The following is a 24,092-nucleotide window of genomic DNA, read 5'->3' as shown; positions in this document are numbered from 1 at the left end:
GGAGTCCCAGCTAAGCTACTGACCATTCAGGGTTAATCCTGTCTGGGGGGCCTCTATGATTCTCCTGCCCACCAGGGTTTGGTGGGTGGGCTATTCCCCAGTCATCCAGCAATTTGCCCAGATGAGAAGGAGTATGACATATGTGAGTGCCTCCATCTTTGAAAATTATCATCTTCACCGGAAACCCCCACTTGTACTTGATGTCTTGATCTCTAAGGAGTTTAGAAAGGTGGGCAAATTCTCTTCTTTTATTAAGAGTTGCAGCAGAAAGATCTGGGAAGATTTTTAGTCCCATGAAAGTGTCTGGCAGGGCTGGATTTCCCCTCAGTGTGTGCAGCACAGCTTCTTTTGTTTTATAGAAATGAAGTCTAGCCAGGACATCTTTAGGCAGAGCTGGATCTATGCCTTTGGCTTTAGGGACTCTATGAATCCTGTCCACTATCAGGTCTCTGGTGTCCCATCCAGGGAGTATAAGCTGCAGAAACTTGTGGAAGTATTCCTGGAGGTCTTTATCTGCTACTGATGAGGGAATCCCTCTGATTTTTAGGTTATTTCTTCGGGATCTGTCCTCTATATCACTGATTTTAAGTTTTAGTGCCTCCACCTCCTTTTCCAAAGCTGTGTTAGCATCTATCAGATTGTTATGTGATATTGCAAATTCAGCCATTTTAGTTTCTACATGCTCTGTGCGAACCCCTAGAGACCTGATCTCTTCCTTCAGCTCTCTTACTATTTCTCTGAGATCAGCCTGCAAGGAAGCCCTCAGCGTTTTCAGCAGAGCTTGCATTGTTTCCTCTGTCAGTGGAATGGCTGTGCAGCCTCTTAAACAGCCTGTTTCTCCCTGTGAGGAGTGGGAAGAAGCTGAGTGTGAAGCCATCTTGCTTGGTGAGGAGAGATCCCTATCCAGGGGGTAGAAGTCTGTCAGTTTGGCTGGAGTGCCAGTCTTTTTAGGTCTCCCCTTAGGCATAGCTGGGGGCTGGGGTTACTCACACCTCCTGTAGCTGGTAATCCTGTTATCTGTGAGCTGATAAGAGCCGGTTTATCCTGCTGTCAGCACAGAGCTCTCCTTCAAGCAGCCGTCACCATCAGCGTGCAGGCCACGCCCCCAAATATTGTTACTTATTAACAACAGAGTCTACTAGCAAAATCTGAAGCAGAAAATATTCTCAAATATCTGAATAGAGTATGTAAAAATTACATTCTCATGGTGCAGAAACAACTAATTCAGCAAGAAGCAAACACAGGCAGAAGAGGACCCCGCTACAAGAACAGTATATGGGCCCTTTGTAGGCAATAGCTCGCTCATCATAATGCACAATGCCACCTTCTTTGGAGGTAGTTGTGGGCCCCTGACCTCTTGGGCCCCTGTGCAACTGCCCAGATTGCACCAATGATTTGTCTGTTTCTGCAATTCAGATGTATGGAATAAAGTTTGGAATCACAAAAGAAACACCTTGAAAATAATCTACAAAGTCACGTGATCATGCCCTTTAACATGCCACTACCTTGTCAGGCGGAAAACTGACTCTGATACTGTATGAGGTTATGATTTTATTAAAGGAGCATATCTAATAGAGTTCAGTTTCAGTGTAAATTGTGTTAGGTCTGTTTGTGTCTTACCTGATAGGTTTTAAAAGAGCTCTTCACCAGACTGAGTTCTTTATGTAGCTCATCTATATAAGAGACATAAAAAACAGTCCAGTCATCATGTATTTAAAGGGAATCTGTTAGCAGGTTTTTGCTATGTAAGCTGAAGACTCATGGTGCAAGGGTTAAAATATATAATTCAGGGATGCCTGTCTTATCAAGGTCCGATCTGCTGTTCATTTGCTATGTCTGTTTATGCAGTAGGACACCGCAAGACATTTAATTGCTCCGACTACAAACTAACGCCCACGGCAGTCCGCCATGCTCCCTCCTCTGATTGGCATCTAACTGTCAATGTACAATGTCTATTGAGATCCTGGTGTGGGTGGGGGCAGCTCTGCTACATGACTAAGGCTAAAAACTCAGATTTTGTCACAACGCCTGCATCCAGTAATCTAAGTGATACATTGTTGGATTCAGGATCTCTTTGCCTACATTATGCTGCTCTCAGGTGATGTAGCAAAAACCTGCTGACAGATTCCTTTTAATATTTATTACAATGAGATCGCTAGCGATGTCGCAGTGTGTAAAGTGCCCTTAATAGGCATAGTTTGCTGCTGTAGAGTTCGGGTCTTTTTTAGACGATTCTGTCTGATTACCATATTTGTTTTCAGCTTCTTCTCTCTCCTGCTCCAGTTTGGCACTGTCCTCCTGTTGAAGGCTGCGCAGCTCAGCAGCGTGTTTCTCCTGCAGAGTTCTACAGATGCAACATGATTACGGTAATTGTAAAATGTCTATAATAGTTACATACAGTTAGGTCCAGAAATATTTGGACAGTGACACAATTTTCGCGAGTTGGGCTCTGCATGCCACCACATTGGATTTGAAATGAACCCTCTACAACAGAATTCAAGTGCAGATTGTAACGTTTAATTTGAAGGTTTGAACAAAAATATCTGATAGAAATTGTAGGAATTGTACACATTTCTTTACAAACACTCCACATTTTAGGAGGTCAAAAGCAATTGGACAAATAAACCAAACCCAAAAAAAATATTTTTATTTTCAATATTTTGTTGCGAATCCTTTGGAGGCAATCACTGCCTTAAGTCTGGAACCCATGGACATCACCAAACGCTGGGTTTCCTCCTTCTTAATGCTTTGCCAGGCCTTTACAGCCGCAGCCTTCAGGTCTTGCTTGTTTGTGGGTCTTTCCGTCTTAAGTCTGGATTTGAGCAAGTGAAATGCATGCTCAATTGGGTTAAGATCTGGTGATTGACTTGGCCATTGCAGAATGTTCCACTCTTTTTGCACTCATGAACTCCTGGGTAGCTTTGGCTGTATGCTTGGGGTCATTGTCCATCTGTACTATAAAGCGCCGTCCGATCAACTTTGCGGCATTTGGCTGAATCTGGGCTGAAAGTATATCCCGGTACACTTCAGAATTCATCCGGCTACTCTTGTCTGCTGTTATGTCATCAATAAACACAAGTGACCCAGTGCCATTGAAAGCCATGCATGCCCATGCCATCACGTTGCCTCCACCATGTTTTACAGAGGATGTGGTGTGCCTTGGATCATGTGCCGTTCCCTTTCTTCTCCAAACTTTTTTCTTCCCATCATTCTGGTACAGGTTGATCTTGGTCTCATCTGTCCATAGAACACTTTTCCAGAACTGAGCTGGCTTCATGAGGTGTTTTTCAGCAAATTTAACTCTGGCCTGTCTATTTTTGGAATTGATGAATGGTTTGCATCTAGATGTGAACCCTTTGTATTTACTTTCATGGAGTCTTCTCTTTACTGTTGACTTAGAGACAGATACACCTACTTCACTGAGAGTGTTCTGGACTTCAGTTGATGTTGTGAATGGGTTCTTCTTCACCAAAGAAAGTATGCGGCGATCATCCACCACTGTTGTCATCCGTGGACGCCCAGGCCTTTTTGAGTTCCCAAGCTCACCAGTCAATTCCTTTTTTCTCAGAATGTACCCGACTGTGGATTTTGCTACTCCAAGCATGTCTGCTATCTCTCTGATGGATTTTTTCTTTTTTTTCAGCCTCAGGATGTTCTGCTTCACCTCAATTGAGAGTTCCTTAGACCGCATGTTGTCTGGTCACAACAACAGCTTCCAAATGCAAAACCACACACCTGTAATCAACCCCAGACCTTTTAACTACTTCATTGATTACAGGTTAACGAGGGAGACGCCTTCAGAGTTAATTGCAGCCCTTAGAGTCCCTTGTCCAATTACTTTTGGTCCCTTGAAAAAGAGGAGGCTATGCATTACAGAGCTATGATTCCTAAACCCTTTCTCCGATTTGGATGTGAAAACTCTCATATTGCAGCTGGGAGTGTGCACTTTCAGCCCATATTATATATTCAATTGTATTTCTGAACATATTTTTGTAAACAGCTAAAATAACAAAACTTGTGTCACTGTCCAAATATTTCTCGACCTAACTGTAATTACATAGTTACGGTACGTAGGTTGAAAAAAGACCTAGATCTTCCTCCACCAATTATACATTTTGTCCCTAAGGCGGGCTTTACACGCTGCGACATCGCTAGCATCGGCTAGCGTTGTCACGTGCGATAGAACCCGCCCCCGTCGGTGGCACGATATGTGGTGATCGCTGCCATAGCGAACATTATCGCTACGGCAGCGTCACACGCACATACCTGCTCTGCGACGTCGCTCTGGCAGGCGATCCGCCTCCTTTCTAAGGGGGCGGTTCGTTCAGCGTCACAGCGACGTCACAGCAGCGTCACTGAACCGCCGCCCAATAGAAAAAGAGGGGAGGAGATGAGCGGCCGGAACATGCCACCCACCTTCTTCCTTCCTCCTTTTCCAGTGGACGCAGCGGTGTCACACGTAGCAATGTGTGCTGCTGCAGGAACGACAAACATCGTTACTGCAGCAGAAACGATAATTGGGAATAGGGGGTGATGTCACCGACGAGCGATTTTGAACGTTTTTGCGACGATTCAAAATCGCTCATAAGTGTCACAAACAACGACATCGCTAAAGCGGCCGGATGTGCGTCACAAATTCCGTTACTCCAACGAGATCGCTTTAGTGATGTCGTAGCGTGTAAAGCCACCTTTAGTCACTTATAACCAACAATGTTTTGTGTACTGAGGAAATCATCCAGCCCTTTTTTAAAAGCTGTTATAGTATCTGCCATTACTACCTCTTGTGGTAGGGTATTCCACAGCCTGACTGCTCTAACTGTAAAGAACCCTTTCCTATTTAGCTGCCAGAATCGCTTTTCTTCCACTCGCAGTGAGTGCCCCCTGGTCCTTAGTATTGTCTTTGGAAGAAATAAGTCATGTGCCATTCCTTTATATTGACCACACATGTATTTCTACATATAAATGAGATATCCTCTGAGACGTCTTTTTTCTAAGCTAAACATAGCTAACTTTTTCAACCTGTCATCATATGGGAGGCCTTCCATTCCTTGTAGTAGTCCAGTTGCCGCCTTTGAACTGCCTCTACCTTCTGAATGTCTTTTTTAAAATGTGGAGCCCAAAACTGGATCCCATATTCCAGATGTGGCCTTACAAGTGATTTATAGAGGGGTAACAATACGTTGGGATCACGGGATCTAATCTCTCTTTTTATACACCCTAAAATCTTGTTTGCTTTAGCAGCTGCTGCTTGACATTGAGTGCTGCTGCTCAGCTTATTTGTAATGAGAATTCCCAAGTCCTTCTCCTGTTCTGTAGTTCCAAGTTTACTTCCATTTAATGTATATGCAGTTATAGGATTACTCCGTCCTAGGTGCATTACTTTACATTTATCAACATTAAATCTCATTTGCCAAGTATAATATACATGTGTAATATAATTTGCAGTCAAGGATATCGACAACAGTATTTGAGACTGTCAATCAACAATATTTTTGTGGACCCTTAGGGTATGTGCACACGATCAGGACTAATCCGGGTTCGGGCAGTTACCGTCTCTCGCTGTGTCCTCCCTGCGGAGAACACTTGCGTCTTCACAGCAAAGAATTGACAAATGCTGCGGCTCGGGAAGCTGCACAGCAGGTCAGTTTTTGCTGCCGAAAAAACAAGCACAGTGATCTTGAGATTTCTAGAAATCCCATCCACTGTGCTTGTACTGTACAATGCGCCATTTTGGACGCAGGGAAAAACACTATGTACTAAATCAGGGGTCTCAAACACGCGGCCCGCGGGCCGCATGCGGCCCGTCAGGCTGCTTCGTGCGGCCCCCAGGCCCGTGCCCCTGGTCACTATCGCGGCCGGTGCAGGGGCCGCAGCCACTGTCTGCACTTTGTTAGATGAGTGTTTTGCCGGCGCTGCGTTCTCAGAGGCAAGGACTGTGTGCGCGCAGCGCCGGCAAAACATCCATCTGTATAAACCTACAACTTCCCTTAAAGGGAGGGTCTCAGTAAGAACTACTAACCAAAGAAAGTCCCAGTGGTCAAAAACACCAGTAGATAGGATGGGAGGAAGACCACTGGTAAAGGAAGAGACCAAGAACAAGTACTTAGTGAAATACAAAATCCATTTTTAATTAAAGTGCATGTGACACAAGGACAGACAGTAATGACAAAAGGATCTAAAATTCGTCAGACACACAGAATTGCACAAACACCACCAGCAGATATAGTGAAGCTGCTAGAGCCAAAGGGTTAAGGCCCCGTCACACTAAGCAACATCGCTAGCAACGTCGCTGCTAACGAACAACTTTTGTGACGTTGCTAGCGATGTTGCTGTGTGTGACATCCAGCAACAACCTGGCCCCTGCTGTGAGGTCGTTGGTTGTTGCTGAATGTCCTGGGCCATTATTTAGTTGTTGCTGTCCCGCTGTGAAGCACAGATCGCTGTGTGTGACAGCGAGACAGCAACAACTAATGTGCAGGCAGCAGGAGCCGGCTTCTGCGGAGGCTGGTAACCAATGTAAACATCGGGTAACCAAGAAGCCCTGTCCTTGGTTACCCGATATTTACCTTTGATACCAGCCTCCGCCGCTCTCACTGCCTGTGCTGCCGGCTCCTGCTCTGTGCACATGTAGCTGCAGCACACATCGGGTTAATTAACCCGATGTGTGCTGTAACTAGGAGAGCAAGGAGCCAGCGCTAAGCATTGTGCGCTGCTCCCTGCTCTGTGCACATGGAGCTGCAGCACACATCGGGTAATTAACCCGATGTGTGCTGTAACTTGGAGAGCAGGGAGCCAGCGCTAAGCATTGTGCGCTGCTCCCTGCTCTGTGCACATGTAGCTGCAGCACACATCGGGTAATTAACCCGATGTGTGCTGTAACTAGGAGAGCAGGGAGCCAGCACTAAGCGGTGTGCGCTGCTCCCTGCTCTCTGCACGTGTAGCTGCGTGCGGTGGTAACCAAGGTAAATATCGGGTTGGTTACCCGATATTTACCTTAGTTACCAAGCGCAGCATCTTCCACGCGGCGCTGGGGGCTTGTCACTGGTTGCTGGTGAGCTCACCAGCAACTTGTGTAGCGACGCTCCAGCGATCCCTGCCAGGTCAGGTTGCTGGTGGGATCGCTGGAGCGTCGCAGTGTGACATCTCACCAGCAACCTCCTAGCAACTTACCAGCGATCCCTATCGTTGTTGGGATCGCTGGTAAGTTGCTTAGTGTGACTGGACCTTTAATATCAAAAACCAGAGGCGAGGCAGATAGGGGAAGCATGTAATTAAGAGTAGACAAATAGTAGTCCCCAATGTGTTTGCTCTCCCTTTGCAAGCGCTAGGGTGACATGTCAACTAGATATACAGTTTAAGGGAAATTACCTTGAGACATGATTGAAAATACTAGCAGGCAGGCAGGCTGGTGGCGGTGGGCGTGGCCTCGACACGCGTTTCACCGGGCGTGGCTTCGTCGACGAAGCCACGCCCGGTGAAACGCGCGTCGAGGCCATGCCCACCGCCACCAGCCTGCCTGCCTGCTAGTATTTTCAATCATGTCTCAAGGTAATTTCCCTTAAACTGTATATCTAGTTGACATGTCACCCTAGCGCTTGCAAAGGGAGAGCAAACACATTGGGGACTACTATTTGTCTACTCTTAATTACATGCTTTCCCTATCTGCCTCGCCTCTGGTTTTTGATATTAACCCTTTGGCTCTAGCAGCTTCACTATATCTGCTGGTGGTGTTTGTGTAATTCTGTGTGTCTGACGAATTTTAGATCCTTTTGTCATTACTGTCTGTCCTTGTGTCACATGCACTTTAATTAAAAATGGATTTTGTATTTCACTAAGTACTTGTTCTTGGTCTCTTACTTTACCAGTGGTCTTCCTCCCATCCTATCTACTGGTGTTTTTGACCACTGGGACTTTCTTTGGTTAGTAAAACATCCATCTGATCTGACATAAATCGCTGCCAGGGGCTGTGGCCCCTGCACCGGCCGCGATAGTCACCGGGGCACGGCCTGCAGACAGCGAGAAGCAGAGGTGAGGAGCAGAGGGAACGCATGACAGGTGAGAAGAATGGTGTTTTTTTATTTTTTGTGTATGTGAAGGGCGGCACATTAACCCCTTAGCGACCTATGACGTACTGGGTACGTTATGGCTCCCTGGTACTTAAGGATCCATGACATACCCAGTACGTCATGGCGAAATCGCAACCCCGGTGGCTACGATCGCCGATTGCATTGCAAATAGCAAATACCTTAAGATTCGGGGAGGAGGGGACCTCAGGAGGGGTGGTGTCTCTTCCCCGGACCTACGGAGGCTGTGATTGGCTGTGCGGCGTTCGTCAGCCAATCACAGCCACTGTAATGTTCCAGCCATTGAAAATGGCTGTAACATTGAAATCCAGCCATGATCAGTGCAGCTGTAGCACCGATCATTGGCTGGAGCTGGGTGACCTCAGTTTCACCCGCCCCCAGCTCTGATTGGAGAGACCGGCCTTGTGACCGATCTGTCCAATCACTGTGGATCTGGGTCCGGAGACCGCCCCCTCACCTTCACTCCGGCGTCTACTCTGTGGGTGGAAGGAAGCCGAGAGCGATCGGTAAATTATCACCTTTCACCCGCCGCCACTGCCCCCACCACCCATTACTACAGGATGGGGACATTACTATAGAATAGGGACAAGGTGGGCACATGACTATAGGATGGGGACAAGGTGGGCACATGTCTATAGGATGGGGACAAGGTGGGCACAGGACTATAGAATAGGGACAAGGTGGGCACATGACTATAGAATAGGGACAAGGTGAGCACATGACTATAGGGTGGGGACAAGGTGGGCACATGTCTATAGAATGGGGACAAGGTGGGCACATGACTATAGCATGGGGACAAGGTGGGCACATGTCTATAGGATGGGGACAAGGTGGGCACATGTCTAAAGGATGGGGACAAGGTGGCCACATGACTATAGGATGGGGACAAGGTGGGCACATGACTATAGGATGGGGACAAGGTGGGCACATGTCTATAGGATGGGGACAAGGTGGGCACATGACTATAGGATCGGGACAAGGTGGGCACATGTCTATAGGATGGGGACAAGGTGGGCACATGTCTATAGGATGGGGACAAGGTGGGCACATGACTATAGGATCGGGACAAGGTGGGCACATGACTATAGCATGGGGACAAGGTGAGCACATGACTATAGCATGGGGACAAGGTGGGCACATGACTATAGGATGGGGACAAGGTGGGCACATGACTATAGGATGGGGACAAGGTGGGCACATGACTATAGCATGGGGACAAGGTGGGCACATGACTATAGCATGGGGACAAGGTGGGCACATGACTATAGCATGGGGACAAGGTGGGCACATGACTATAGGATGGGGACAAGGTGGGCACATGTCTATAGGATGGGGACAAGGTGGGCACATGACTATAGCATGGGGACAAGGTGGGCACATGACTATAGGATAGGGACTAGGATGGGCACATGACTACAGAATAGGGACAAGGTGGGCACATGACTATAGGATGGGGACATTACAAGGATGGGCATAATACTATTGGATGGGGACATTACTATAGAAATAGGGACAAGGCTGGGGTCATTACTATAGGATGGGGACAAGGTGGGCACATTACTATAGGATAGGGAACATTACTAAAGGATGTTGGCCAAAATTTCTATATAGTGATAATTGTAACACTATTAGTTACAAGAAAGGGATAAAATGTAAAAAAAAAAAAAAAAAAAATAAGGCATGACTTTTTTTTAACATCAAATTTATTTTTTTTAGATTTAACCAAAGAATGTGCACATTTGTTATAATAAACAAGTGAAAAATGTTGAAAATCAGTGATCCAAAGGTGTGTAAAAAAATATATATGGTACCAATAAAAATGTCACTTTGTCCTGCAAAGAATGCGGCCCCCCAAATTATTTTTTTCCTCGGTGCGGCCCATACACCCAGCCGAGTTTAAGACCCCTGTACTAAATGCTGTAAACCCTGAACGTGGGCACGCAGCCTTCATTATTTTTTTTCTAGATTTACACTGTTTATATCCAGCTGCAGCCAAAGATGATAACAGCTGAACAGTGGTGTGCCAGGTGTTGGACCACCACCAATCTCATACTGATTACCTATCCTAAGGAAAGGATATCAATATCTGAAAAGTTGACCACACCTTTAACAGTTATTTACTCTTAAAGGGAACCTACAGTATCAGGTCCCCTGTGCCCTCCAACCCAGCAGCATTCGCATGTGTATGCCAAAATTCCCTGCCTAACCAGCCCCGTATAATGCTATTTACTAATATGAATGTTTTTTTTTAAAAAAAAGGACTTTTAGACGTCCCTGTGCCTATGTTAATTAGGGCACTGACTAGTTGAAGGGGCGTTGTTTCCCTAGACTAGTCGGTCCTCTCTCCATGTTATCACATTCCAGTGGGCGTGAATGCATTTCACGAGCCAGCAACACGGCAGGCTAATGGAGATCTTGTGCATGGCTCATTTCGGCCATGTCAGTGTGCTTCAGAAGCAGGTTGGGTGATTCCCGGCTTCATTAAGCACACTGCCAGTGACCAGAAATTGAAAAGACAGCTCATGTTCAAGTCTTCTGAACTTCCGGTCTAGCGCAGTGCGCTTAATGAAGCCGGGAAGCAGGGCTGTTGGGCACTTGGAACCGTCCGGTTCTGTTGGGAGGTCACGGTGGCAGGGCCCGACTCAGTGACCCTGGTGGTGTCGTTTAAATGAGGGCTATTTACAGGGGATAAGTTGTGACGCCACCTGTGGTATTCAGCAATATATGGGCGACGCTGCTGGATGGGACCACTGGGGCAGATGGTGATACATCAATGATGGTACAGCTCTCCACAGGTGGAGCAGGACCCCAGGGCAACCGTTATAGTCTATGATGGAGGAATTAACGTTGGGGTGCAGGACCGAAGACACAGCCAATAACTGGACGACACAGGGACTGTAGTTTCCTTTACCTTTTTACTTGGTAGTGAATGGTGCAGGCCAGGAAGCAATTGGGGATCCACCTTGCCAGGTGGGTTCGGAGGCCTTCCTTCTGCGCTGTCCTGTGTAAGTCCCTGCTTCTTAAAGCTATGCTGCAGCCCTCTTCCTGGTGTTGGTACAGTTTCACACCCGTAGCAGATGGCGCAAGCCTTTTACAGGTGCTGATCATCTGGCAGTGGCTCCGGGCTCTAGTATGCTGCTGTGCCGCCGGGCGTCTGATGTGGCCAGAAGACATGCAGTCTCCTGCTCTCTGGATTCAGCTGCCGGGCTTTCAGTACCCGGACAACCAAGGACTCCAGCATCCTGTTCCTAGCGCTCTGCTCTGAGGTGAGCTCTGTTCCTGCTCCGCTCCCCAGGCTCTTTTTCCAGAAACTGTCTGCTTGATTCTGCTCTGCTCTCTTCTTCCCTGTTTCTGACCCCTCCCCCAAGCCAGAATGTATAGGTAAGTTCCCCTTAAACCAGAAACCAGTTTCTTGAGCTCCTTCTTCTGGTCTGGAGTCAGGAAAGTGTTGACTGCTGGTGCTACCTAGCGTGGGGGACCCCTTCTTGCTTCCAGGCATAAGATTACCCCCTGTGAGGAAGGCAATGCTACTGTTCCAACCGGACCACTGGGGTGCCACACACGCACCTTGCTTCTGAGGTGCACTGATGTGGCCAAAATGAGTTGCGTACAGAGCTGGTCAGGCAGCGATTTGGGGCATACAGCTATGAATGCTGCTGGGTTGAAGGTCAGAGGTGCCCTGATAGGTTCCCTTTAAATAAAATGTAAGCTTCCAACATATGTAGTCATCATATTGAAGGATTAATAATGGAGCTGCATTAATCAGGGACCACGTATGCAACGTATATAGCAGGCAGAAGCCTACCTGATCTCTTCCTTCTGTTCAGTTGTGAGCTCCATAACTTTTTTCTCCAATTCTAGGGCCATCTAAAAAAAAAAAAAAAAAAAGCATGGAAAACTACCATGAAAGGAGAACGGGACTCCTCTCCCTGGAGTTGGTATGTCATAAAAGGGTTTAGAGGGGAAACAAGTTTCATCATTGCTATGGGAGCCTCTTTTGCACCAATTGTAAAAAAGATTATTCAAGTATTTAACTATTCTACAGAAATAAACACAGGACATTGAGAAAGGGAAGAAATAATGGAAGGGAAATATGGAGTGCATATTCTTCCTGAATGTATCATACACTATCGGGGCCATGATAGGGGTATTGTAGTGGGTGCGAACACTGAGGGGCTACAAGAAGGGTAAAATTACAGTGTAGGTTCCCCAAATATTTATTTGGGCTGGAGAACACTATTAGGTCTTTTACTATGGAGCCCCATGATTTCAACATACACCCCTGGCAGAGTATATACAGTGTGTCTACCGCCATTAACTTTAGAACGGTGGCAGCTATAGGAATAGAAGTGGTGTCTAGGTATAGAAAAGTATCCATGCGCTATGCAATTACACCACCTATAGCACCACCCGGTGGAAAACAACGGAGTTAGCATTTTTATCTCAAAAACAGAACGAGAGAGAAAAAAAGTGAATTACAAAGTTGTAGGGCATCATCAATTCAATACAAATCGACACCTTGCATACAGAAATGCTATGATTAGAACATGTAAAACTCACAAGGCTGCGGACGTGAAGCAATACCTCATGGAGACCTTCCTAAAAGTCATTGAGTATGGTGGCTGCGTGGAGTGGCCTCCACACTCACCTGACCTGACCCAATTGGACTTCTTTCTGTGAGGTCACATAAAACAGCAGGTGTATGCGACCCCTCCACCAACATTGCAGGACCTACGACGACGTATCACAGATGCTTGTGCAAACGTGTCACCTACCATATTGCACAACGTGCAGCAAGATACAGTATGCTTTCCAGAGTCCAGATGTGCATTGCAGCTGACGGTGGCCACTTTGAGCATCAAAGTTAAATGAGCGCCATATGCATGACCAGCATTCAATGTTTTGGGGGGGGGGTCATGGGTTTCATATCATAGCATTTGTGACGCCCTGGACTAGCCAGGTAGTCACAGACATAACAACACACACACACCCCCTTCCCTAGACAGTCACAACAGTCAAACAAAAACCCTTGTTGCCTCCCTCCAGGGTCTGATATCCACACCAGGTGGGGCAGAGCCAGACGGTTGGGCCCACCCACCGAGGAGTTCACAGGTCTGGAGGCGGGAAAAGCAGTGAGTCTAGTTTGAGAGGTGGAAGTGAGAGGTCAGAAACTGCAAGTGTCTGGGTCGGAGCCCAGGCACTGACAGCAAGGTTGGCAGACGGTGGTGGCCGTCTGCAGGAGTTAGTGGACCTCTGCAGAACCGTAGGACCGGGGTCGGGCGGTGGCCCGCCGGTACCGAATCGGAGAGCGGAGTGAAGCTAAGCACACAGGCAGGGCCATCGGACCCCGACCAGACTTGGAGCCGCCGACAATAGTCAAATCCAAGTGTGACAGGAACCCCAGGGGTTTCCCAACAACCAAGACCCGACAGAAGGCAACAGTCCACACTGAGAGGATATACAGCCACCGCCATAGGCTAGAGATCCAAGGGCCAGCGCCTGCGGGCAAAACGGGCTCCTACGGCACCTATACGCCGGGGAGCGGACTACCGGTGGGCAACCACAGGAGTCAGAATATTCTAACAGGTGCAGGGAAAGACAGCCACCATCAGCCATCCGGGGAGAGCACAACACTACAGCCGGCTGCGGGACCCGTCCATCCAGCCGTTTGGTTTACCAGAGACTCTGTCATTGACTGCCTGAGTGAGTACACCAGTGCCATCCGGCGCCGCGCTGCCCCTGCAACCCTGCATCCCAGCCATCCAGCCTCCCCGTTACACCACCGGGCCCCGGGATCACCAACCCCTACCCACGGAGGGGACAACATCCTAGCTGCTCCCTACCATCCTTCCCGGGATCCCCGTCACCAGCAGTGGTGGTGCTAATAATCACCACGACCCGTGGGTGGCGTCACAAACTATCTCCCTAAACAAACCACCCCCCCTTTCACTCGTGGGCGAGGAGCGCTGCTCGAGTCCCTGGGTCCGGCCCACCGCTTGAGCCACCGAGTAGCAGCAGCAGCCACGGACCCGAGCATAGCGAGCGCGGCCCCTCCGCCCGCGACACATTTCTGTATGCAAGGTGTCGATTCGTATTGAATTGATGATGCCCTACAATTTTTTTATTCACTTTTTTTCTCTATTTCGTTCCGTTTTCGAGATAAAAATGCTAACTCTGTTGTTTTCCACCAGGTGGCGCTATAGGTGGTTTCATTACTTAGCGCATGGCTACGTTACTATACCTAGACATCACTTCTATTCCTATAGCTGCCGCCGTTCTCAAGTTAATGGTGGTGGACAGGATATGTGTGGACACACTGTATGTGCTCCGTACTAATGTGTAATGCATAGTATGCAGCCTTCTTATTTTAAGTGTATACAGTCTTTTGTGACTTCTAACATGCTTATATTTACAGTAGGCTGTTTATATATAACCCATATAGATGACAAACTCAAAGTTAGACTTTGACTTACCCTTTTCTGGGTTCGCTCATGCTCTGATATCTCTTGCTCCAGCAGGGCAGTAAGTTTTGCAATTTGTTCCTGTAAATCTTCTACAATATTTCCTCTGCAACAGAAAGGATCAAACATGAGATCTCCAGCTTTTAAGACAAGCTGTCTACTATGCGTTACCAGCTACCAGTATTTTTCACTCTTTGGCAGAGAGGTAACCCACTTGGCCATAAGTGCCATTATCAAATCGGACTTGCTCTTAATGGCACCCTAAATAGTTGTTGAATGCCGTTTTTAGCGCTCAATATCACTTGCTTAATTGCATTAATATGAACAAATTATAATTTGCTTTACACTTTATTCTTCTATAATAGAAAAGCTATACAAGTTTCCAAAATACCAAGAGAGCTGCAAGTGCAGTCTCATCTGGAAGCACATGCGGCTCATTTGTATAAGAATTAAAAGTGAAAATGATTTTTTTTAACCAAGGATGCATTTAAAGGGAATCTTTCGCCAGGTTTTTGCCACCTAATCTGAGAGCAGCATGATGTAGGGGCAGAGATCCTGATTCCAGCGATGTGTCATTTTCTTAAGTACTTTCTATTTTGATAAAATCACTGTTTTATCAGCAGGAGATGATCAATAAAGGACTAGTAAATCTGTTGCCTTGTATTCCTTCATATTCATGAGCTTTGATAACCTCACCCCCATTTACTGAATTGGCAGCTTTCTGCCTAGGCATAGTGTACATCGAAAGCTGCCAATGAGTGGTGTGGTGGGACTACACAGTGCTCAGCATTCAGAGAACCACTATATTTGTAGCAGATAAAAAGGTGATTTTTTTAAAAATTGCAGCAAGAAACCAATAAGTGACACATGACCGGAATAATGGTTTCTGCCTCTACATCATTCTGCTTAAAAGGTGTAGCAAAAATTTGAGGACAGATTCCCTTTAATCAGTTTAAAAAGTGACTTTATATAGAGGAAGGTAATCTCCAGGCCGAGGGTCCTCCTGCTCCATTAAAGTTATGTGTCTGTGCCCTGCCCCAGCCGGGGTGTGTGGCAGTTACTGCAGCCTTCAGAGTCACCTCCATCACCCCACTGCCGGTCCCCATCGGAGATGTAGCAGGGCCACACATGACACACAGAGTCTTATTAAACAATCAATAGGAGCAGCTTTATTCTTGGTGCAAGTTCATCAGGACAGACATGGCCTTTACTGTTCTGCTGCCGCTGTTTCCTGGGTGTAATCTCGCCTCTAGCCCTCACTCTGGGTATTAGCCCTCAAGTAACCGAGACTATTCTGTAATGCTTCCCCGTTACTTATGTTTGCAGCAACCATGTCCCAAACACGACCCTGGACAACTGTCTAGCTCCTGACCAGTACAAGGATTAGCAGGCAGCGCTCTACCCCGAAGGTTAAATCCTGGGACACTCTTTAGCCCGATCCTTGAGGCCAGCCTTAGGCTCTGTATAGAAGGGAGGTTACCTCCCAGTTCCAAGACAGACCCAAGCTACAAGGCCCCGTTCATATTCCTGGAACCACTCTGCAGAACTCCCCTCACTTTCTGGCCTTTCTGCCTAACCAATCCTCTACTCCTCCCTCTGTCTCTTAGGGGTGCTTCACACACAGCGAGCTCACTGCCGAGATCGCTGCTGAGTCACACTTTTTGTGACGCAGCAGTGACCTCATTAGCGATCTCGCTGTGTGTGACACTGAGCAGCGATCTGGCCCCTGCTGCGAGATCGCTGCTCGTTACACACAGCCCTGGTTCGTTTTCTTCAAAGGCGCTCTCCCGCTGTGACACACAGATCGCTGTGTGTGACAGCGAGAGAGCGACAAATGAAGCGAGCAGGGAGCAGGAGCCGGCGTCTGACAGCTGAGGTAAGCTGTATCCAAGATAAACATCGGGTAACCAAGGTAGTTACCCGATATTTACCTTAGTTACCAGCCTCTGCAGCTCTCACGCTGCCTGTGCTGCCGGCTCCGGCTCTCTGCACATGTAGCTGCTGTACACATCGGGTTAATTAACCCGATGTGTACAGCAACTAGGAGAGCAAGGAGCCAGCGCTAAGCAGTGTGCGCGGCTCCCTGCTCTCTGCACATGTAGCTGCATTACACATCGGGTTAATTAACCCGATGTGTACTGTAGCTAGGAGAGCAAGGAGCCAGCGCTCAGTGTGCGCGGCTCCCTGCTCCCTGCACACACAGCTAAGCGGTGTGCGCTGGTAACTAATGTAAACATCGGGTAACCATACCCGATGTTTACCTTAGTTACCAGTCTCCGCAGCTTCCAGACCGCGGCTCCGTGCAAGCGCAGCGTCGCTTGCACGTCGCTGCTGGCTGGGGGCTGTTCACTGGTTGCTGGTGAGATCTGCCTGTTTGACAGCTCACCAGCGACCATGTAGCGATGCAGCAGCGATCCTGACCAGGTCAGATCGCTGGTCGGATCGCTGCTGCATCGCTAAGTGTGAAGGTACCCTAAGTCTCCTAGGTTACTAACTGTATCACACTCTAGGCCTGCCAGCTCCTGCCTACCCCTGTACTAACAAACTATCTACCCCTTACACCCCCTCCTGCACTCTTGGTCCCTACGTTACACAAAATCTTAACCTAAAACATTCTGTATTATTCATACCCATTATTCCTATATACCCATTACTCCTTTATATGCTTTACATGACTCCCCAAACTGTGCCTCCTGCCTGACACAGCTCGTTGGGCCAAGACATATTATACATATCATCTCATACATTACACATCACTCTAAAATGCATCCCAGAAATAAACTTGATATTCAATAAAACACTATAACCTATCGGCCGCTAGAGGTCGCTGACTACTACACTGCCCCGTCTCTGGTACATCACCGGCAGCCGCACTGATATACATTCAACATTAAGTACATTTATATCATAACACTGTACTATAGGGGAAACACTGTTTAGTAGGAGAGGGAGCGAATCCACACATCCTACATTTACATATATACCAATATTTTGAGGTATAAAATCTCCATGACAGGTTCCCTTTAAAGGGAAAGAGACCCTGATTCCAATGACGTATCACTTAGTTTACTGGGTGCAGCAGATGTGAAACAATCAGAGTTCTTAGATGTATAGATGTAGTATGTAATAGAGCTCAGAAAGCTAACACCATCCAAACCACAACTCTCTGTATACATTGTCTATTGACAGGGAGCTGCTTATCAGAGGAGGGGGCGTGGTTGGACCAGCGCTTACGTGCAATGTAGTCCTGGCAGTGGCAATCATCTGGTAATAAAACTTTTGTTGGATAGAAACAACGATACACAACCTGTTATGTGACATCTCTAAAATCATCACTGAAATCTGTTTCAGCTCCAATCTCCCCCTGTCTTTTGAGTACATAGCAAAAACCTGCTGACAGATTCTCTTTAAATAGTAATATTTGTATAATAGCAACATCATTTTTTCCACTGATTTTCATAGATTATAAGCAAATTGTATACAAATGTTTTATACTCATCCTATACAAAAAGATGAAAAGTTAACAGCAATTCAATACCACAAAGCTAAGACTTCTGCGGTGCTGTGGTACACAACTTTTTGTTTTCTCGGAATACTGGCTTAATACTAATATATATATATATATATATATATATATATATATATATATATATATATATTTACTATAATGCTAATGAATCATGCATCCACAACATTGGTGGTCGCTACCTCACAATATATATATATATATATATATATATATATATATATATTTACTATAATACTAATGAATCATGCATGCACAGTTTGAAGTTGGTACAACTGCACAAATTCACTATTATGTAAACTTTTTTTTTACCTTCCCATGACTGATTTCTCTCTCTTATTTGGCTTTTGCTCATTGTCTTGTTCGGTATACCTGTGGAAAGTACAATTACCAGTTAGAGCTTAAAGAAGAATGCTTACACATGTTCATACAAGTAAAATATATCTTTGTACCGTGTTAGCCAGTAGGGATAAAAAAATTGTTTAAACGAACTGAGAGTCCTCAGTGGTTGATACCTTTTAATGGCCATTAGCCATTAGCCATTTAGCCATTAAAAGGTATCAACCACTGAGGACTCTCAGTTCGTTTAAACAATTTTTACACATGTTCAGAACTTACAGTATATAGATATCTCAGAAAGCTCAAAGAGGAAGACTGCTGGGCCTTAAACTTGACTATAGATTCCCAGGTAATATATCATTTTACTCAATTATTTTGTTTTTTTATCCATTTTTTTTAGGGGGGTGGCAAGTGCATTTGTGATACACTAGCAAAATACTTTTTTAATTTAAAAGCAATATAGATCCTATACAAGATTATATCATTATATGATTGTGCATATAAAATAAGGGTTAACTCACACTTGCATATATGAGAACACAGATGAAATAGAGATTCGTAATCATTGCTTTTTTTTATACAATATGATCCATTTGTGCTAGTGTAGAGTGGAGTGGGGCGGTAGTCGTGGGCGAGCGATTGACTGCAGATGCCTCGACACGCTACAGATAAGACATGGCCCTGGCTGGGTTTGTGGACTTGCATTGTGGTGTAGACTGTACCCCCCAGTAGGCCGCATCATTCCATTCATATCAGCTGGCCAGGACCAAATGATGACTCACTTCCAAAAATAGACCACCAGATCATCTTCAACAACAACAGTTTACTTAGTTCCTCAAAAGCAACTTGACCCATGAGATAACAGGCACATAACTTCCCAGGTGTTTCATTTGTACTAAGCATATCCAAACACAGTCTCACTTCCCACTGGGATGCTTCCGATCTTACTGGCCCTGTGAGTCCCAGCGCACCCAATCCAACACAACAGGCAAATTTGTGACAGTCACTTCCCCTTCTATGGCTCCACATCTCTTCTCCTCGTAGAGGAGAGGGGAACGAGGAAAGTCACTAGCGTCAGAGTAGAGATTTATGCTCGTTATATGCTTAGGGAGATTCTGGCAGAATAATCCGTCTTTGCTCACGCACCAGTACATCTTCATCTTAACCTGCTACCTTTACGGTTAGGGGCCTGGCCACTAAAATCCGGTCCTATTATCTGGGGCAACTCCATTCTAGGGTTGGTCTCTAACCTCAACGTTGTTCTCCATCATTACTTAAGCATCACATTATATCTGATCCGGTCTCATTCCTCCTTTTGCCAGAAGTCACCTACTACATATGGTCTGGACGATCTAAAGACTATACGTTACTACTTAGTACACACTGGGTCTTCACTAACTGTTCCAGGAGGAATTGTCTCTTACCCTATCAGCTAACCCCTCCCATTGTGGGCTAGTATCAACACTTATCTATCTCTAACCTTATTGTCTGGTACTACCTATACAGGCACGATGCAACATACGTTATAGCATATTACTCTGTTACATATAGTCCTGCTGTACATTACACATGAACACATTACAATACATCATGTATTGCATTAAACAGACATCACATTACATTATTTGATATCACAGTTTACATGGCACATTATTTACAAAAGACGCAGGACACAATTCACATTACACTACATGACAATACAATAACTCAATTGGTGTGTATTGTTTTAGCAGCAGCGCAAATACAAAGAAAAAGCAAGTGTTAATTTGGCATATGTTACTCCTGTCAGTGCTTTCCAGGCTGTATCTAAAGCTGAAAAAAAACAACTGTATGATTCTCCTATCTAGCGCGGTCTTCAGTTCTGCAGGGTCAATATTGCTTACAGACTCCCTGTAAGATAAACCTTTATTGCAAATGTTTCTAATGTTTTCCACATTACCTAGGTCTGGGAGGCCGCTCCGCATCTCCTGGATTCTTCACACTTTTAAAAACTTGCTCTTCAAGTCTGACTTCAATATAGTCCTTGGAGCGCTTAAAACTATAACCAGGTGATATGAGCTGGTACTTGTCAGTCTACAAATGAAGGAGACCTGTGTAAGTTATTATTATTATTATTATTATTATTATTATTATAGTGCCATCAATTCCATGGCGCTTTACATGTGAAAGGGGTATACATAATAGGGACAAGTACAATAATCATAAACAATACAATGCACAGACAGGTACAGGAGGAAGTTCAAGCAAAAATAATTAAATGTCACTTTCACATGGCAATCAGTATTAGGTTCAGTTCACATGTGTTGTACTTATCCGTTAGAACAGATCCGTTGGGAAACTGATTTCTGCTGGATCCGTTTTTTTTAATATTGGAGTCTATAGAAACAGATCCATTAATGTATTGATATTTAGCCATCCGTTGTACTTGCATTGGTAATGAATCCGTTGTTTTCTTAACTGATGAACGATAAATAGCAATCTGATAGTGGATCCGTTGTCCATAAACTCCACATGTTAAAAACGGATCCAGCCGACACCTGTTATTTAACAATGGACAAAAAAGTTGAGTTTGCACAACTTTTTTTTGCAAAGGGATCCGTAATGGATCCCTGATAACGGATGATTACAGGACACGTAACCCCAGCCTTAAGGCCCCGTCACACTAAGCAACATCGCTAGCAACATCGCAAGCAACATCGCTGCTAATGAACAACTTTTGTGACGTTGCTAGCGATGTTGCTGTGTGTGACATCCAGCAACAACCTGGCCCCTGCTGTGAGGTCGTTGGTTGTTGCTGAATGTCCTGGGCCATTTTTTAGTTGTTGCTGTCCCGCTGTGAAGCACACATCGCTGTGTGTGACAGCGAGACAGCAACAACTAAATGTGCAGGCAGCAGGAGCCGGCTTCTGTGGAGGCTGGTAACCAATGTAAACATCGGGTAACCAAGAAGCCCTGTCCTTGGTTACCCGATATTTACCTTTGTTACCAGCCTCCGCCGCTCTCACTGTCAGTGCCGGCTCCTGCTCTGTGCACATGTAGCTGCAGGACACATCGGGTTAATTAACCCGATGTGTGCTGTAGCTAGGAGAGCAAGGAGCCAGCGCTAAGCAGTGTGCGCTGCTCCCTGCTCTGTGCACATTTAGCTGCAGCACACATCGGGTAATTAACCCGATGTGTGCTGTAACTAGGAGAGCAAGGAGCCAGCGCTAAGCAGTGTGCGCTGCTCCCTGCTCTGTGCACATGTAGCTGCAGGACACATCGGGTAATTAACCCGATGTGTGCTGTAGCTAGGAGAGCAGGGAGCCAGCGCTCAGTGTGCGCTGCTCCCTGCTCTCTGCACGTGTAGCTCCGTGCGCTGGTAACCAAGGTAAATATCGGGTTGGTTACCTGATATTTACCTTAGTTACCAAGCGCAGCATCTTCCACGCGGCGCTGGGGGCTGGTCACTGGTTGCTGGTGAGCTCACCAGCAACTCGTGTAGCGACGCTCCAGCGATCCCTGCCAGGTCAGGTTGCTGGTGGGATCGTTGGAGCGTCGCAGTGTGACATCTCACCAGCAACCTCCTAGCAACTTACCAGCGATCCCTATCGTTGTTGGGATCGCTGGTAAGTTGCTTAGTGTGACTGGACCTTAAGACTAGTGTCACATCTGAGATATACAGTCCTATTATGCCAAACAGACTCTGATCCAAGTTTCATAAGAGTTTGATTGGAGTGCAATCCGTTTTTCTTGGATGCGGAGCAAAAAAAAATCTCCATCGTCTTCATTCTGTCATCTGAGAACAGTATGATTTTTTTTCATAGACCTATAGACTTGAATGGCCAAGTGACATCTGATTCTCGGGAGGACATTGTGCATGTGGCAATTTATTTCCACAAACCACTCGGTCCGAGGAAAAAAAAAAAATGGACATGTGGACTACCTCATTGAATAACATTAGTCCGAGTGTAATCCAATGTTTTGTCGGATAGCACTCAATTTGAAAATCCGGTCGGCTTCATGGACCCTTATGGTCAGAGCTTGGTGAGACGCAGTCAAGAATGGAAACTTTACCGTAATGGAATGGAAGGATTTGCACCTCTTCCATGTTTTGGATCCACTCTGAATATTGGTGTACAAATACTTATATAAACTAATATTGTGTGAAAGTGGCCAAAAAGTTGAAGATGTTTGGAAAACCTGAAAAACAATTTCTTCCCTTGTTTTATAACTTCTAATCAATCAGTAATATGAGATTTATAGGAGCAGAATACTGATAATTTGCAATTAATAAGCAACTTACTACATGGTTTGTGTAATGCAGCAAATACATTACCGTACAGCTTATAGTATTATATTGTCAGGTTGCTTAATTGGGTATACAATGTGTTACCATATAAACATAATTACATTTCTACATTCTGAGTTGGCGCTCGTCTGGGTAAATACACATGTAGTTATTATGTGAAATACTGCACTGTTTGTACATAATAAACATAGAGAAACTTTATAGTGCTCTAATTATTCCTATTAATAAAATGGCTGCAAAACAGTATCCTGTTTCTGTAGGTGTGAAGTCAAGGGTAACACATACCGGTCTGATTCCAGTTCTCTAGGGTCCTTATCGGATAATAAAAGTTACATAATGCCCTTCTGTTGTACGCCATTGGTGATGCAAAAGAGGTCGTGATCTCAGTATAAGTAAAGATGGAAACATTCCTTAATATTTCTCACTCCAGTCAATGTTGTTCCTTCCCAAGGTCCTAACTGGATGCCGAGGTTGAGATAGCAGAATACAATGATACCTTGCATTGATGAGCTCTTTAAGCATTTGATGGAAAAGCAAAGTACCATAATTGCTCAACTGATGCTCCAATAAAGCTCCTCACAATGAAAAAGAATAGGGAGCTCAAAGCCCCTCTGAAATAATCAGTGGGGGCACATTGGTGGCTTCCTGAGGAACCAGACTAAGGGGTACTTTGCACACTACGACATGGCAAGCCGATGCTTGCGATGCTGAGCACCATAGTCCCCGCCCCCGTCGCACATACGATATTGTATTATAGCTGCCGTAGCGAACATTATCGCTACGGCAGCTTCACACGGACTTACCTGTCCAGGCGGCCGATAGACGTGGAGGGGCGGAGATGAGTGGGACGTAAACAATCCCGCCCACCTCCTTCCTTCCGCATAGCCGGCGTGAGCCGCAGGACGCAGGTAGGAGATGTTCTTCGCTCCTGCGGCTTCACACACAGCAATGTGTGCTGCCGCAGGAACGAGGAACAACATCGTAACATCGGTCCTTCCGAAATTATGGAAATGACCGACGCTACACCGATGATACGATTTCGACGCTTTTGTGCTCGTTAATCGTATCAAAAACGATATCGACAGTGACGCCGGATGTGCGTCACTTTCGATTTGACCCCACCGACATCGCAGCTGCGATGTCGTAGTGTGCAAAGTACCCCTAAGATTGGTTTATCACATCCAACATTCATGTTACAAGTATGAGCCATGATGTCTAAACCGGCTACAGGACACCTAATCCGAACTCAACAGCCTCATAGGTATAGACAAGGCTGTTGATTTTGGGCCAGGAGTCCCACACCCAGTCTGGACATTGTTGATCCAACAGATGATCAGCACTCCACTCCCAGTCGTAATGTCTAAGGCAGGAGCAGCTCCATACAATGCTCACAT

General features: G+C 45.9%; 1 protein-coding gene across 1 annotated transcript in view; it reads right to left on the bottom strand.

Annotated features, from left to right (window-relative positions):
* The window catches only part of FLACC1 (flagellum associated containing coiled-coil domains 1), a 78,706-nt gene that overhangs the window by 37,878 nt on the left and 16,736 nt on the right, over positions 1–24,092 (bottom strand). The window contains exons 5-10 of the mRNA XM_075318980.1: positions 20,350–20,483; positions 18,384–18,443; positions 14,558–14,651; positions 11,890–11,951; positions 2,247–2,344; positions 1,621–1,673 (exon numbers count right to left, since the gene is read on the bottom strand). Of these exons, the coding sequence (XP_075175095.1) occupies positions 1,621–1,673; positions 2,247–2,344; positions 11,890–11,951; positions 14,558–14,651; positions 18,384–18,443; positions 20,350–20,483 (501 nt within the window). The remainder of the gene's footprint in view (positions 1–1,620; positions 1,674–2,246; positions 2,345–11,889; positions 11,952–14,557; positions 14,652–18,383; positions 18,444–20,349; positions 20,484–24,092) is intronic.

Source organism: Anomaloglossus baeobatrachus, chromosome 7 (genome assembly GCF_048569485.1).
Source record: "Anomaloglossus baeobatrachus isolate aAnoBae1 chromosome 7, aAnoBae1.hap1, whole genome shotgun sequence".
NCBI lineage: Eukaryota > Metazoa > Chordata > Amphibia > Anura > Aromobatidae > Anomaloglossus > Anomaloglossus baeobatrachus.
This window is presented reverse-complemented; position numbering and strand designations above follow the sequence as displayed.